The sequence below is a fragment of the Prinia subflava genome, chromosome 31 (assembly GCF_021018805.1).
Source record: "Prinia subflava isolate CZ2003 ecotype Zambia chromosome 31, Cam_Psub_1.2, whole genome shotgun sequence".
NCBI lineage: Eukaryota > Metazoa > Chordata > Aves > Passeriformes > Cisticolidae > Prinia > Prinia subflava.
This window is the reverse complement of record NC_086277.1, coordinates 617281-632944: the sequence shown is the minus strand read 5'-3', so window position 1 is coordinate 632944 and position 15664 is coordinate 617281. Positions and strand designations below refer to the sequence as shown.

Sequence of the window (15664 nt, the reverse complement as noted above, 5' to 3'; positions counted from 1 at the left end):
GGGGGACTGGGCTATCCCTGTCCTAGCCCCATAGCGAGACAGGCGAGACAGTCGCACCATCCCCACCAGAGGAAAACACGGAGCACGCATTAGCATATTAAAAGAGCTCTGAGAATGCAACCCCCCTTCTCCCAATTTGTGCCTTCACCCAGCCTTTGAGAAAAATGGGGGTTTTTCTGTTTTGCAGAGATCCCCATAGCTGGGGTGAGGCTGCTGTCCCTTGAAATCGGCTGACCCCCTCCCAGCTAGAGGTAACCCCCACACCCCAGCAAGTTCAGTGGGAAGGGAAGCTACCCTGAAGAAAAGTTGCCTGGCAACATTTTCCTACCTCATTAAAATGTGAAAAGAAGCTGCCCATGCCTAGATAGCCCTGTCATTGTTCTCTGTAAATACCTCCTTTAGCAGGAATACCTCTGCTGTGACCAGGACAAATGCATATGTATTTGTATATGCAAATAAAACTGCCCCAGTGGATCCTGGGAGGGTTTTTTAGGGAAAGTGCACCCCAAGACAAGAAACTAGATGCGTTAGAGGAGAATTAGATAGTGCCCTGTCACGAGCCAAAGGATGGTCGTGATGGTTCGTTTCGATTTCAGAGTGCAAAAAGAGGCAATGATAACTTAATTCAAGTAAAAATCAATTGTATCTTTATTGATACACACAATTATGTGATAGTAGAGAAGGGAAAAGAAGAAAGAGAGAGAGAAAAGAGGAAAAGGGTGGTATAGCTACCGACTGAACAGACATGAGTCTTTGTGACACTGATACCAATAGACCACCTTTGCAGTCCTCGTGGCATGCATCAATAGATCCGTCGTCTGCCAGGGAGGCCTCAAAGTGTGAGTCGCAGGGGGAAACTTTTATAGTCATTTCAGAAGCAGGGGGCACCCGGCCAATGCAGGCAGAAGTGGGGGGCACCCGGGCAACGTGGGGGGAGCACCCAAGAGTCACTGTGAGGAGGCCCATTGCTCTGGCAATCAGGTGCAAACATTCAGATCAGGCAGGTTTGGGGCAAGCAGGTCTGGGCTCTGCAGCAGGTACAGCACAGTCAGTCAAAGCAAACACAGCCCCTGCAAACATGGCCCAGGAACCGTAGCAGTCCCCCATTGTTTCATGCACGGGTCCCTGAGGAGAGCGTCTTGGTCCAGTGGGTGCAGCTGCAGGGAGAAGCTTGGATCATCTCTCCTGTGCTGTGGCCCAGGGTCCGTGGGGGTCTCAGCCTCTGACAGTCATGAGGCAGATGAGACCGACTCTTACACCCTGGCCGAGCAAGAAGTGGATGCACGGCCTGGCCTGGTTTGAAGATTTGCCATGACCTATGAGGAGTTTGGATGGAATGGGAACCAGCTAGCTGAAGTGACTTAGTCAGACAACGGGAAACTCTCGAAGTTTTTCCCTAATGGTAAAGAGCTGATGTCTGCTATGCTGGACTCCAGTGACAGAGTGTTGACTGCTCCGCCTTCTGATGATTGATGAGAGAGAGTTTCTGTCTGTTCCTGTGGAGACAAGGACTCGGCACCTACTGCAGGCAACTGAGTGAAGAACTGCAACAGCACCTGCTCCTTCAAATTACCACAGCAGTGAGAAGAACTCCGCTTGGACTCTGCAATACTGCTGATGAATTTAATAAAGAGCTGATCATTTTAATAAAGAGCTGAATATTAATAAAGGTATATGCCCTGTTCTTTTCAACATGATGCCTCCAAAAATCGCTATCCACCATAATTTTCCCCACTCTGCTGTCCCCAAAGCCACGCCACAGTCCTGGACACACCGAAGGGTCCATGCCCATGCACTGGCTCTGCTGGCCTTGGGGACCTCAGGGGACCCCACAGACCCCCTGTGCCCCTTCCCCACCGCTCTCTGCCTCACCAAAACTCATCTCAGGGGTGTCAGGTCCATGCCCGGGGCACTCACCCCACAGGAGCAGTGCCACCTTCCCAGCCATCCCCATGTCCCCGGCCATCCAGGCTGGCTGTCACTCGCTGCTGTGGCCACCGCTCCCCTGCGTGGCGGCTCTTCGGATGCAGAGGAAGGAAGAAAGGTCACAGCTCGTCCCCACGAGTAGGTGGCCCTTGGTTGGGGAAGGGTGGGGGAAAGGTGGAGACACAGTAGGGGACAGCATGGGGACATTAGGGGACAGTCTGGGGACTCACAGGGGGATGGTGTTCTCAGGAGTGGGGGAGCTCGGGGGTCCTGGGGAACCAGGGATGTGTGTCCATGAGAATGGGGGTCCAGGGGAATTGGGGCCTCCATGCCTTGGGGGATTCAGGGATGGGGCTCCTGTGAGAACATGGTCCCCAGGGATTTTGGGTCATGGGCTGTGGATCCCAGGGTTGGGGGTGCAAGGGAGAAAAAGGGGACCCTCGGGAAGAGGGGTTCTGGGGGAAGAAGCAGCCCATGGGATGGGATCAAGGCCATGGTGGTCCTGGGATGTGGGAGTGATGGGATGGGGGTCCCAGGAAGGAGAGACAGAGGCAATGGGGGTGCCGTGGCTAGAGTTCCTGGGGAAGGGGGGTCCCAGGGGTGGGCGGTGGATGGGTGGGCACAGGGGTCCCAGCTCCTTCCCTGAGTGCCTCAGATTTTGGGGTGACGCAGAGCCCAGCACAGCCCCCACAGTGCGCTCATGGCCAGGGGGACACTCCAGGGTTGCCCCACACAGCCCTGGGATTTTTCCCCTGCCTCCCATTCCCTGCCTCAGCCATCCCAGGGAACACCTGAGCGGTAAAAGTGAGGGGATCCCAGGAAGGGGAAAAGTGGGGTGAGGTGTGCAGGCAGTGGCTGGGGGCCTGTAGGGGATGAAAGATTTTCCCTTTCTCTTTCCTGCAGCAGAAGGAAGAGGCCATTCATGCTGAGCCGAGGGTGTGGTTCTGTCCTGGGAGGGCACAGCCAGAGGGGCCCTGCCCGCAGGGAAAAGAGCTCCTGTGGTGTGGGGAGGCCTGGGTCTTGTGCCAGGGTCTTGTCCCAGGGGGGTCCTGGTTCTGGGGGTGCCACATCCTTGGGGTTTCCTGTCCCAGAGGTGGCACATCCTGAGCACCTCTGTCCTGGGGGAGGGGACTGAGCATTCCCGCTGTCCCCAGTGGGGCCCTGTGACCTCAGGTGTGCCCAAAATTAATGGGCCACCTGAAACAATCTTGCCCTGAGGATGGTAAATGCCAGGATAAATTTAGTTGAGTTCTCTAAAGCCCAATTAGTTGAGACAAAATTTCACATCCATGAAATAAAGGTGAAAAATCTTTCCTGTTTTTCCCTAGTAAAAATAAACTCAGAAAAAATCAAACTGGCAATAAAGTGGTCTGGATGATAGAATCCTTTTAATCATCACTCTCCCAAAAAATCACTCACAATCAAACACAAAAAAATCACAGAGAAATGAGACTTTTTGCTTCCCTTTGGGAGCCCATTGGTGCATCCCCCCAGGAGCATTTGCTTGTGGCTGACACTGAGTGTGGAATCTCCTGAGTGTCCAGCAGGTCCATGGCATTGTTCCCTGCCTGCTGGGCTCAACCCAGCCCATGGGGAAGGCTTCGGCTGGGCCATATTTAGGAAGTCTTCCCATTTTTCTCATTCCCACCCTGAATCTTGATTTACTTCCCATAGGTACTGCTCTCAAAAGGGGAGAAGCTCAGTCCATGCTTGGAACAGTGCACAGGGATCCGTGGAAATGCCCGTGTGTCCCTCAGGCTGTGCTTCCCTGGGAAATGCACTCCACCCTGCCCTGAATTCCCCTGCCTGGGCACTCCCTGCTCCTGCTGGGACACCCCTGCTCCTCAGACCGACATGTGGAGCCCCTGCTTAATATTTCCACACTTTTCCCTCTCTTCTCGTGTCCCCGTGCAGAACCCAAACATTCTTCCCATGAGATTCCAAAGGGCTGCAGGTTTTGTTCATGAAGGAGGGTGCCCGTCAGGTTGTGGAGCAGATGGGTGTGGGATTTGCAGCACTTCTGGGGCTCTCTCAGTCCCTTGCTGAGAGGGACAAACTGATCCCTTGCTGCATTTCCGGGCTGCTTCCCTCACAGCTGCCCCTGCAGGGGCGGTTTCCAGCCAGCCCTGCTCTGCAAACCATCAAAGGCCCTCCCAGAGCCACTGCTTGGGCTGCCATTGGCTTTTGTGCTTCTTGCAGGGCTGAGCAAGCCACAGGCAGGCCTTTTTCTCCCACATAATTCTCACCTCTGCAGCAGCTCTAAAGCTGCCACAATGCAAGCCAAGGGGGCAGGGGGGAGCCTCAGGTGCTGGCTGCCCCCTGGGGCTGGCCAGAGCAGGGCTGGCCAATGCCCATCCCTGTGCAGTGGGGCTGGGCCGTGGCTGGGCCCCACACTTGGATGGTCAGTGGCTTGCAGAAGGAGGAGTTGGGGAGCTCCTTCCTGCCTGGGGCTCCATTCCCCAGCTGCTCTTGCCGGCTCAGATCCTGCAGGGGACGAGTGAGAATGGAAAAGTATGGAACCCTCCAAGGGCTACCATTCCCCATCTGCTCTTGCCGGCTCAGACCCTGTAGGGAATGGGTGAGAATGGAAAAGTATGGAACCCTCCAAGGGCTGCCATTCCCCAGGCCAGGACCCCTCTGGCTGGGATTTGTCCCCTTCCGGGACAGGATCCCCCCAGGACAGGACTGCCCTGGATGAGCCCCCCTAGGACAGAACCCACTCCCCCTGTGTGACCAAAGCACAAACGGCCTCTTCCTTCTGCTGCAGGAGAGAGAAAGTGAAAGTGTTGGGGTGCACAGCCAGACACCCCCATATCCCACAGCCCCCAGATCTCCTCCTACAGCCCAGAACCCCTCTTCCCCGTCCCCAGAGTCCGCCCAACTTGTTCCCTGCTCAGGAGCTCCCCAGGATCATCAATCCACAAACTGAGAGTTGCAAAACTGAGGAAAAAAGGAAGGAAATGGAAATGAGGAGAGGGAAAAGTCCCTGGGGGGCAGGAGGAACACAGACCCAGAGCCCCTCAGAATCTGCCTGTTGTGACCCCCAAAACCATGAGCACCTTGGGTGGGCTGTGCTGGGCTCTGGGTCACCCCAAAATCTGAGGCACCCAGGGAAGGAGCTGCAGCCCACCGGCCCACCCGGCCACTGCCCATCCCTGGGACCCTCATGCCCCTGGGAACTCAGCATTGGGACCCCCATTCTTTATGTTCCCCCTCCCTGGGAGCCCCATCCAAAGACTGCCCCTCCCCAAGACCTCCATGGCCCAGGACCCCCATTCCCAAGGAATATTCTCCCCAGATTCCATCACCTATAATCTCCTTTCGCTTTCCAGGAATTTGATACTCCCAGGACCACCCCCCCATTCTCACGGAACCCCCCCATTCCCCCAACCTCATCCCCAGGACCTCCATCCCGTGACCCCAAATCCTTGGATCTCACGTTTCCCTGGGACTCCCATCTCTGAGTCCCCCCATCCCTGGGACCCCCATTGCCCTGGACACCCATCCCTGGGATCCCCATTCCCCAGAGCCCCCCACTCCTGAGAACCCCATGTCCCACCGTGTGCCCCCCGGCCTTGCCCCCAGCCTGTCCCCAGCCTGTCCCCACCCTGTCCCCAGCTTGTGGCCACCCTGCCCCCACCAAGGGCCACCTACTCGTGGGGATGAGCTGTGACCTTTCTTCCTTCCTCTCCATCCGAAAAGCCGCCACCCAGGGGAGCGGTGGCCACAGCAGCGAGTGACAGCCAGCCTGGATGGCCGGGGACACGGGGATGGCTGGGAAGGTGACACTGCTCCTGTGGGGTGAGTGCCCCGGGCACGGGCCTGGCACCCTGGGGATGGGCACTGGTGAGGCAGACAGCGGTGGGGAGGGGGCACAGGGGGCTGTGGGGTCCCCTGAGGTCCCCAAGGCCAGCAGGGCCAGTGCATGGGCACAGACCCCAGAGTGACCAGAGTCATGGGGTGGCTTTGGGGACAGGAACAGGGGGACAGGAACAGGGGAACTGGGATGTGGGGACAGGAACAGCGGGATAGAGGTATGGGGACAAGGAAGTGGCAAAAGGAACCTTGGGGCTGGGGCAGCAGTGGGGACAGGGACAGGGGCACAGGGAGGCAGGGACAGGGACAAGAGCCACGTGCCCATGCAGATGGGGCATGGGGACAGGAGCCATGGGAATGGGATCACGGGCACAGGGCCATGGGGATGTGGCTGTAGGGACAGGCACTGTGAGGATGGTGGAGGTGACCTGTGCCAGCATTGTCCACAGTGTCCGCATGTCCTGCCTCAGCCCAGGGTGACCGAGGTGTCCCTGTCCTCAAGACCTCCATGCTACACCAGTGTTGCACTGGGTACAGTCTGGGGACAGACACCACACCTCATGCCCTGGGTTCTGCTGTCCCTGCAGGGCCACCCCCACTCAGCCCTGTCCCTTCTCCCTTCCAGCCCAGACCCTCAGCCTCGCTGGTGAGTCCTCAGGGGATGCCGTGTCCCTGTCCTGCTGTCCCCAGCCCCATGGTGGCCCTGGCAGGCTGGTGTCCCCTGTCACCCGCAGGTGCCCAGACCACCCAGCTCCTGGTGGAGCCCCCCTGGACACCAGCAGTGTTATGGGACCGGGTGACACTGACCTGCCAGGGCTTGGGGACCACCGGTGCCACCACCTGGTACAAGGACAGGCAGCGATGGGAGCAGAACAGACGAGACCATGTCACTGTCACTGAGAGTGGTACCTACAGCTGTGAAAGACCCGGCAGTGGACGCAGCTCCCCCGTGAGTGTCTTAAATGGTGAGTGGGGATCCTTAATGGTCAGAGTGGCTCCTGATAGGTCTGGGTGGTCTTGCATCCCTCAAGGGCCAGAGCCTGTGCCCTGTACACATGGATAATCCCAGTGCATTCCAGGGAAATGGGACACCCATGGGGATACATCTGTGCCTCAGTGCCATGGGACCCTCCTGTCCCACAGATCGGCTGGTGCTGCAGGTGCCAGCACGGCCAATGCTGGAGGGGGACACAGTGACACTGCGCTGCCGGGGCTGGCGGGATATGCCGGTCTCCAAGGTGAAATTTTATCGAGATGAGAAGGATCCAGGGGGGTCCCTCAGGGGGACCGAGCTGTCCCTGCCCCCCCTGCAGCTGCACCACAGCGGCCGCTACCACTGCAGGGGTTTGGTGAACTTGTGGCAGTCACAGTCAGCGCCGGTGACAGTGACAGTGCAGGGTGAGCACCGCCACGGCTGGAACTCCAACATCCTGACAGCCCCAGAGCCACTTCCCAGAGGACTCAGAGTCACAGTCCTCCCCTCCCCTCTCCTTCCCAGAGCTCTTCTCGATGCCGATGCTGGAGGGTCCCCCTGAAGTCACTGAGGGGTCCCCCCTCAATCTCAGCTGCCTCAGCACCCCCAGCCCCCTGCGGCCCCGAGCCCCCCTCCGGCACCTCTTCTACCGGGACGGGCAGTTGGTGGGGGGCCCGCAGGGGTCCCCACAGCTCCTGGTGCCTGTCGTGGGGGTCTCCCACTCGGGGAATTACAGCTGCCAGGTGCGCTCTGAGGGGGGAACCGTGCAGAAGAGCAGCGCCCGGCTCGGCATCACGGTGCACAGTGAGTGCGGGGATGGGCACGCGGAGCCCCCACAGCCCTCCCAGCTCCCTCATCCTTGCTCAACTCTCTGCCTGCTGCCCTGCCTTCCCAGGTCTGTCCCTGGGTCCTCCCATCACCTTCCCTGGTGCCTGCATCCCTCACCAGGTCCCCTCACCCTCCCTGGGTTCACCTCTCCCTTTCCGAGGTCCCTCCATTGTCCACAGGTCTCACCATCCCTGTCTGGGTCCCCAGAACCTTCCCCGTGGTTCTCTTCAACCCTCTCCATCTGACCCCTGCCTGAATCTTCCACCCTTCCCTGGGGTCCATTCCAGCCCTTTCCAATCCTCTCCCCCAAATCTGGGCAGTGCTCTTCCTTACTGGGATCCCCCCACCCTTCTCTGATCCTCTTCCTCCCTGAGTCCTTCACTGCTCCCTGGTGTCCTCCGCTCCTCCCATGACCCCAGTCCCTCCTGTGCCACCTCCCACCCACAGCAGTCCCGCCCTCGGGGGTGTCCCTGTCAGCACAGTCCCCCGGGGCACAGGTGGCACTGGGGGACCACCTGGTGCTGAGCTGCGCAGTGGCTGCAGGGACAGGTCCCCTGTCCTTCACCTGGAACTGGGGGTCCCTGGGGACACTGCTGGGAATGGGCTCCCGCTGGGGCTGTGGCACATTGTGACAAAGACAGCGGCCACACCAGGGCTGGGCCAGTGACAGGACAGCGTGGCTGAGAACCCCACATTGAATGTCACTGTCTTGGGCAAGCGGAACCCTTGGGCTGAGGGTGATCCCACCCACAGTGTCCCAAATTCAACACATTCCTATTCCACTTCAACCACCCCACACCATCCCCAGCCCACCCCAAGACACAGCCCCCATCAATGGGTGTCACGCACTGGGTGAAGCAGACCCTCTCTCTCCAGGTGCCACCACGCAGACTCCCTCATTCCCTCATTGCAGGTGCCAGTCCCTCCCTCCAGCCTCACTCTTGTCTGTGTCCCCGCAGTGCCCGTGGCCAATGCCACCATCACCCCCGGTCCCCTGTCCCACCAGGTGCACACAGGTGACCCCGTGACCCTGCGCTGCTCGGTGCAGGTGGGCTCAGCCCCTGTCACCTTCACCTGGCTGCACAATGGGCAGGAGGTGGCCCAGGGTCCCGTCCTGGAGCTTGGGAACGTCACTGTGGGACATTCGGGCACCTACCAGTGCGTGGCCACCAACCAGCTGGGACAGGACAGGCACCGCATGTTCCGGGCACTCAGCCCCGAGCTGGCCCTGGAGGTGACACCACAAGGGCACTGGAACACAGGTGGGGTCACACAGGGTCATTGGGATTGCAGGATCCCCAGAGTGACAGGTGACCCTGACATGTCCCTTCTGTCCCCAGCAGTGGCCACAGGGGTTGGTGGGTCCCTCCTCTTCCTGGTCCTGCTCATGAGTGGAGTTTTGGGCTGGCGCCAGTGGAACCACATGGGTGGGTGACAATGGGGGCAACAGGGGCCCTGGGGAGGTGGGGGCCACCGAGAATGTGGGGGTGATGAGCGGCACCCACAGCCCCTGACTTGGGCAGTGCTGAGTGCTCAGGACCTTTGCTCAGAGCTCTCAAGGATTTGGGGTGGCGTTGGAAGGTCCTGCAGGAATGTTGGGGGTTCTTTCAGTGATCCTCAGGGAATTTGGAGGGTTCCTCTCCCCGCCAGGCTTGGACTTCTGGGTGCCCATGGGGGCCAAGCACTGGGGTGGTTCAGGGGTTCTGGAGGGCATCAGGGATGCTCAGGGGAGCTGGGAGAAATTGGGGGTCCAGTGGGGCCTGAGGGCGCCTTGGGGACCCCAAAGTTACCCCTCCCCTCTTTCCTTTGCAGCTGCCACGAAGCAGCAGGAAAGGTGAGTGGGGGGCTCAAACCACACTGTCCCCTTTTACCCACACCCCCAAGAGCTCCCATTCCCCCCCACACATCCCCTTTATCCCCACAGGGCCCCACCGGATCCCCCAGCCCCCCCAGAGGAGGGGGAGGTGCTGTACACCCACGTCGTGAGCACCAAGCAGATGGGGGGTGAGTACTGGGTGGGACACACACAGAGGGACACATCCCCCACGAGTGTTACTCCCACCCAGATCCCACAGCCAGTGTCTCTCGCAGTGTCCCCCCGTGCCACCACACTCCAGGATCCCCGGGTGACCTACGCGGAGCTGCGGGGACCCCACGGGCGAGTGCGGGAACTCAGTGACATCCATGGGAACGTGCTGTGACACTCGGGGCATGGGTGGGTACTGGGGGGCTCTGGGGGAACTGGAGGGCAGTGGAGGACCCCACCTAGGGGCAGCGACGTGTATGAGTCTGTTACATTCCCCTGTGGAATGTTTTCTCCCCCTCAAGGACCCCTAGAGTTTCCAACCATGTCGTTTAACCCTTCCTCCCCTTTTCTGACCCTATTGGCTGTGTCCCAAACTGCCCTTCCCTGGCAGGAGCTAAGGAAATACCTTCTCCCTCTGTGCACGCCCTCTTTCCCTCTGGATACCACCTGGAATAGACGATTTGAACTGCTGCTGGGGTTCAGAGCCTCTTTTGGGTCCTTTATCGTGTTCATGAAATATTCCTCCAAAGCCTTCTAAGGCCTGAGCTAGCATTGGAAACTCGGAGGGGTTAAAAAGAGGATTTATTTCATGAGTCCTCCCCACTGCTCCCGTGGGTGCCCAACATTCACGGGTCGGTGGGCACAAATGGGGGTCACATGTGGGGCTGCACAGGGCACTCAGAGCTCCCCGTGCCCCCAGAACCCCCAAGGCCTTCCCCACCACCACTTCCACTACCACCAGTGGCTCCCCATTCCACATCCAAGTGCTCCCAGTACCCTCACAGACTTCCCCATTCCCTCCCCACAGTGCTCCCAGGAGCCCCAGGGGCTCCCTATTTCCCCTCCCAGTGCCTCTCCCTTGCTCCCAGTAGATCCAGGTGTTTTCCATTCTGTCTCCCAGCACCCCTGCACTCCCAGTGGCTCTGCAATCCCCCTCTCAGCACTCCCAGTACACCCATGGCTCCTCATCGCTCCTCCCAGTGCCAGGGGAACACAGGACTCATTTCCCTGTCATTGGCACCAAAATGCAGCTTTTTGGTTAAACTGGCAGAAATGGTGTTTCTTTGTTGAGCTCTGTTGGGCTTTAGGAATGGGATTGTCCAATTCTGGGTTGTGACTAAAAATCAGGGGCTGCTGCCCCAGCCCCTGGCAGTGGAGGCACAAAAGGCAAAGATCTCAAAGGGCTGAGAGAAGAAAAATTTCCTGACACAGTAATAAGAGAACAAAACCAGTAGTAACAGCAACAAGGTTCAGAATCCAAAGGGTCACAAAAGGAACGATTGGCAGGGAGAGCTCCCGAAAAGGAACATACCCCAGACCCTTCCCTCAGCACATTTCCTCCACCAGAGGAACCTGTTAAGGCCCTGGGCCTTCGGTGGTCTGATGGCCAAAATGGCCTTCAAAGGGCTCTGGATTCTCTTCTTGCCTGTCCCAAAGCCCTCCTCTGTTGTGTTCCCCACACAGTGATGTCTTCAAGGCCCTGTGGTTGTTCTGGAGCCCTCCATTTTTCCAGGGCAGCCAGAATGAGCCCATGGCACAGGGTGGGGCTGAGATTCCACTCAGTTCCAGGAGCTCTGGATGCTGCTCCATGTCAAGACAAACTGTGCCTTCCCCTCAGCTGCCAAAGGGATGGTATCCTGCTTGAAAGGTGTCTGCCAAGGGAGGCTGGCTCCTCTCTTGGAATGGAAAATATGACCACCTTCCCTCCAAAGTATTATAACTTCAAAATTATGGGATTTCCGGTAGAGATATAGGAAAAGGAATAACAGTTCTTTACTATAATCTATATTACAAGACAAACAAACGACAGCACCGCCAGCAAACAACAAACCAAAGCACAACCCCAGGCCCAGCCCTCTCTCGGCCGCAGGCTCTTCCCCTCGGGTGCAGTTCCAGGCACGGCCGGCAGGGGCACTGGGGGCTCCCGGCCGGGCGGGGTGGGTGCGATGATTCCCCCGTGGCTGCAGGGGGCGCTGTGGCGCGGGCTCGGCCGTCTCTCTCCGTGGTTAGCGGAGACTTCGCCAGCAGGAGAGAGAGAGAAGCTTCCTTCCCTCCCTGACGGGGTGGGGGCAGCGGGGAACGGAGCCACTGCGGATGGCAAAACGGGCTGCAGCAGGAACCCTGGGAGTGGCAGCTGGAACGGTGGTGGAGGCACAACCCAGGGTGTCTTCAGTGTCTCTCAGTTCTTTCCCAGCTCTGCAAGTCGTCCCTAGCAGAGCAGGACACGCAGCAGACTGGGCGGGTCAGAGGGTCCTGGACTCTTTGTTCCATTTCTCTGGTCCAACCACCGTCCACAACAAACATTTTATTTACAAAATCTTACCAATACTTAGTACCTATGTTAACATGTCATTTCTACTCTAACCTAAGCCTTGTGATCTAATTCAGCAGAAAATGAGGGGAAAGAACAAGAACAAGGAGGACAGGAACACTCCCCAATTCCTTCATCTTGCCTCTTCAAACCGATACACTAAAAATCCTAGATTCTACATTCACACTCTGTGATAAACTAACTGCTACTCATTTCGAATTCTCTTGGGTTGTGATTCTTCATACACTGTGGGCACTCACTCCCATGGCAGGGATCAGAGGCAGTGTCCTCCTGGGCTCTGTGTGAGGCTGGCTGAGCCCCTTGTACAGATCCCAGACCCCCCTGTCTGGTCTCCAAACCCTCCAGGGCGGCCAGAGGGATGTCCTGGACTCCGACATCCCAAGTGTCACGGCGCAATCTCGTAGATGTCACTGGGCTCCTGTGGTCGCCTGTGAGGTCCCGGGAGCTCTGCGTAGGCCACCTGGGGTTCCTGGGGACGGTGACATGGGGGAGCCCTGCAAGAGACACCAGTTGGGGGGATCAAGGTGGGGGGTGACACCAGTGGTGATGTGTCACTGTCCCCCCAGCACTGAACTCACGGCGTGCCTGTTTGGTGCTCATGACGTGTGTGTACAGAACCTCCCCCTCCTCTGGGGGAGGCCAGGGGCTCCGGGGGGAGCCTGTGGGGATAAAGGGGATGTGTGGGAGGGGATGGAGAATTGTGAGGTGGGGGTAAATGGGGGGCCACAGCTGGAGTCCCCCACTCACCTTTCCTGGTGCTTCCTGGAGGCTGCAGAGGAAAGAGGGGAGACGTCATTTTCGGGTCCTCTCAGGATTTCTGAACCCCCATGAGGACCCCCAAGCATCCCTGAAGCACCCCAGAATTCATTCCTCAGTGCCTCGAACCAACTCAGCCTCACGGATCCAAAGCCTGGCAGGGACAGAGACCCCCAGATTCTCCCAGGACCCTTGAAAGAATCCCCAGCATCCCTGCAGGAGGTCCCAGCACCTCCCTAAACCATACAGAAGCCCCTGCCAACATCAGAGTTCTTGGGCTTTGGTTGCCTCCCCAACATTGTGGGGCTTCCTTCAGCTCCCCGGGACCTCCATCCCCTCATTGTCACCCACCCAGGTGGTGCCACCAGTGCCAGGCCATGATGACAGCCACAAGCAGGACCAGGAACAAATGGGATCTACCAACCCCAGCAGCCACTGCAAGGAACAGAGAGAGAAACATCAAGATCACCCATCATTGAAGAGGTCCTGAACTCCAGGGTGACCCCCTGTGACCCCACCTGTGTTCCAGTGTCCCTGCAGTGTCACCTCCAGGGCCAGCTTGGGGCTGACTGCCCGGAACACGCGGTGCCTGTCCTATCCCAGCTGGTTGGTGGCCACGCACTGGTAGGTCCCTGAATGTCCCACAGTGACGTCCTCAAGCTCCAGGATGGGACCTCGAGCCACCTCCTGCCCACTGTGCAGCCAGGTGAAGGTGACAGGGGCTGAGCCCACCTGCACCGAGCAGCGCAGGGTGATGGGGTCACCTGTGTGCACCTGATGTAACAGGGGACCGGAGGTGATGGTGGCATTGGCCACAGGCGCTGTGGGGACACAGACAGGGCTGGCACCAGGTGAGGTGGGTTTGGGGTGCCATGGGTGGGGTCACCCCCAGCCCGAGGGTCCCACTCACCCAGGACGGTGACATTCAGGGGGACACTCTCGGCCATGCTGTCCCTGTTGCTGACCCAGCAGTGATAGTGGCCGCTGTCATTGTCCCCAACATGATGCAGCTCCAGGAGGCAACCGGTGACCAGCACTGCCCCTGAACCCCCTCGGTGCCAGGTGAAGGACAGGGGACCTGTCCCTGTGGTCACCAGGCAGCTCAGCACCAGGCAGTCCCCCAGTGCCACCTTTCCCCCGGGGGGCTGTGCTTACTGGGACACCCCCGAGGGCGGGATCTCTGCAGGAGAGGGGCCACAGGTGGGATGGGGTACCCAGGAGGGGTGGGAGACAAGGGAGGGGAACGAGGGGAGGGGAGGGCAGAGGACCCGACTGAGCAGATGTGGACCTTGGGAGGCAAATTGGGACCTGGGGACAATGGAGAGACCCCATGGAAATGTGGAGAGAGCCAGGCAGGGATTGGGGTCCACACAAGAGACTGAGGAGACTCAGGGGATGATGTGGGGTTTACGGAGGGGTGGGTGGACCCAGGGAGAGAAGGGAGACCAGAGGGTGGAGCAAGGACATTGGAAGGGGTGAGGAATGCCAGGGAGGGATGGGGGGACAGAGAGAGGGATGAGGGATCTGGAGAGGGGAGTGGGCAGTCATGGGGGAAACCAAGAGGGACTTGGGAAATTTGGGGTGACACAGGGAGGAGTAAAGGGAGGGATGAAGGATGCAGGCAGTGATGGGGAAACCCTCGGAGGATGTTGGGGTTGCCTGTCCCCATCCCTCACTCACTGTGCACTGTCACTGTCACCAGCTCCAACTCTCTCCACTGTGGCATTACAGCCCCCACCCAGCCCCTGCAGCGGTAGTGGCCGCTGTGGTGCAGCTGCAGGGGGTACAGAGACCACTCAGTCCCATCACGGGGCTCCCCCAGGTCCTTCTCCTCATGGTAGAAGCGCATGCTGGTGAGTGATTTGTTCTTCCAGCTGCGGCAGTGCAGTGTCACCGTGTCCCCCTCCAGCAGGGCCCGCGCCGGCAACTGCAGCACCAGCCAGTCTGGGGGACAGAGGGGTCCCGTCACAAGAGGGGCATCTGCACGGTCCTGGTGGCCATGGGGGGCACCAGGGGCCACCCATTGCAAGTGAGGAGTTACCCCACGCTGGGATGCTCTGGGATGTCCCTGTGTGCAGGGGACAGGCTCTGGTCACACCAGGGGGTGACCCATGGTTCAAAACCCACCCAGAGCCTTCAGGGCCCCACAGGTGCTACTCTGGGGGCACCCAAACCCTCGTCACCATTTAAGACTCTCACGGGGAGGCTGCGCCCGGTGCCAGGTCTGTCACATGCGTAGGTGCCACTCTCTGTGACAATGAGGTGATCAGAAGCCTCCTGCCACCACACCTGCCTGTCCCTGTACCAGGTGGTGGCACCAGTGGTCCCCAAGCCCTGGCAGGTCAGTGTCACCCGGTCCCACAGCACTGCTGGTGTCCAGGGGGGCTGCATCAGGAGCTGGGTGGTCTGGGTGCCTGCGGGTGACAGGGGACACCAGCCTGCCAGGGCCACCACGGGGCTGGGGACAGCAGGGCAGGGACATGGCATCCCCTGAGGACTCACCAGTCAGGCCGAGGGTCTGGACTGGAAGGGAGAAGGCACAGGGCTGGGTGGGGGTGGCCCTGCAGGGAGAGCAGCACCCGGGGGATGAGGTGTGGTGTCTGTCCCCAGACTGGCCCCAATGCAACACTGGTGTAGCATGGAGGTCTTGAGGACAGGGACACCTCGGTCACCCTGGGCTGAGGCAGGACATGGGGACACTGTGGACACCCCATGCTGGCACAGGTCACCTCCACCATCCTCACAGTGCCTGTCCCTACAGCCACATCCCCATGGCCCTGTGCCCGTAACCTCATTCCCATGGCTCCTGTCCCCATGCCCCATCTGCATGGTACACGGCCCTTGTCCCTGTCCCTGCATCCATGTGCCCCTGTCCCTGTCCCCTCTGCTGCCCCAGCCCTAGCTTCCTTTTGCCACATCCTTGTCCCCACATCTCTATCCCCGTGTTCCTGCCCCCACATCTCAATTCCCCTGTTCCTGTCCCCCTGTTCCTGTCCCCAAAGCCACC

The 15664-nt window shown here is 59.3% G+C and overlaps 1 protein-coding gene across 1 annotated transcript; it reads left to right on the top strand.

The window, feature by feature from the left end:
• Positions 1-1952: 1952 nt before the first annotated feature.
• Positions 1953-9381, top strand: LOC134562775 (Fc receptor-like protein 4). The gene is made up of 8 exons (XM_063420278.1): positions 1953-2064; positions 6368-6388; positions 6477-6707; positions 6886-7140; positions 7241-7519; positions 8503-8805; positions 8884-8970; positions 9356-9381. The coding sequence occupies exons 1-8, from the start codon at positions 1953-1955 to the stop codon at positions 9379-9381; spliced, it is 1314 nt and encodes a 437-aa protein (XP_063276348.1).
• The last annotated feature ends 6283 nt before the right edge of the window (positions 9382-15664 follow it).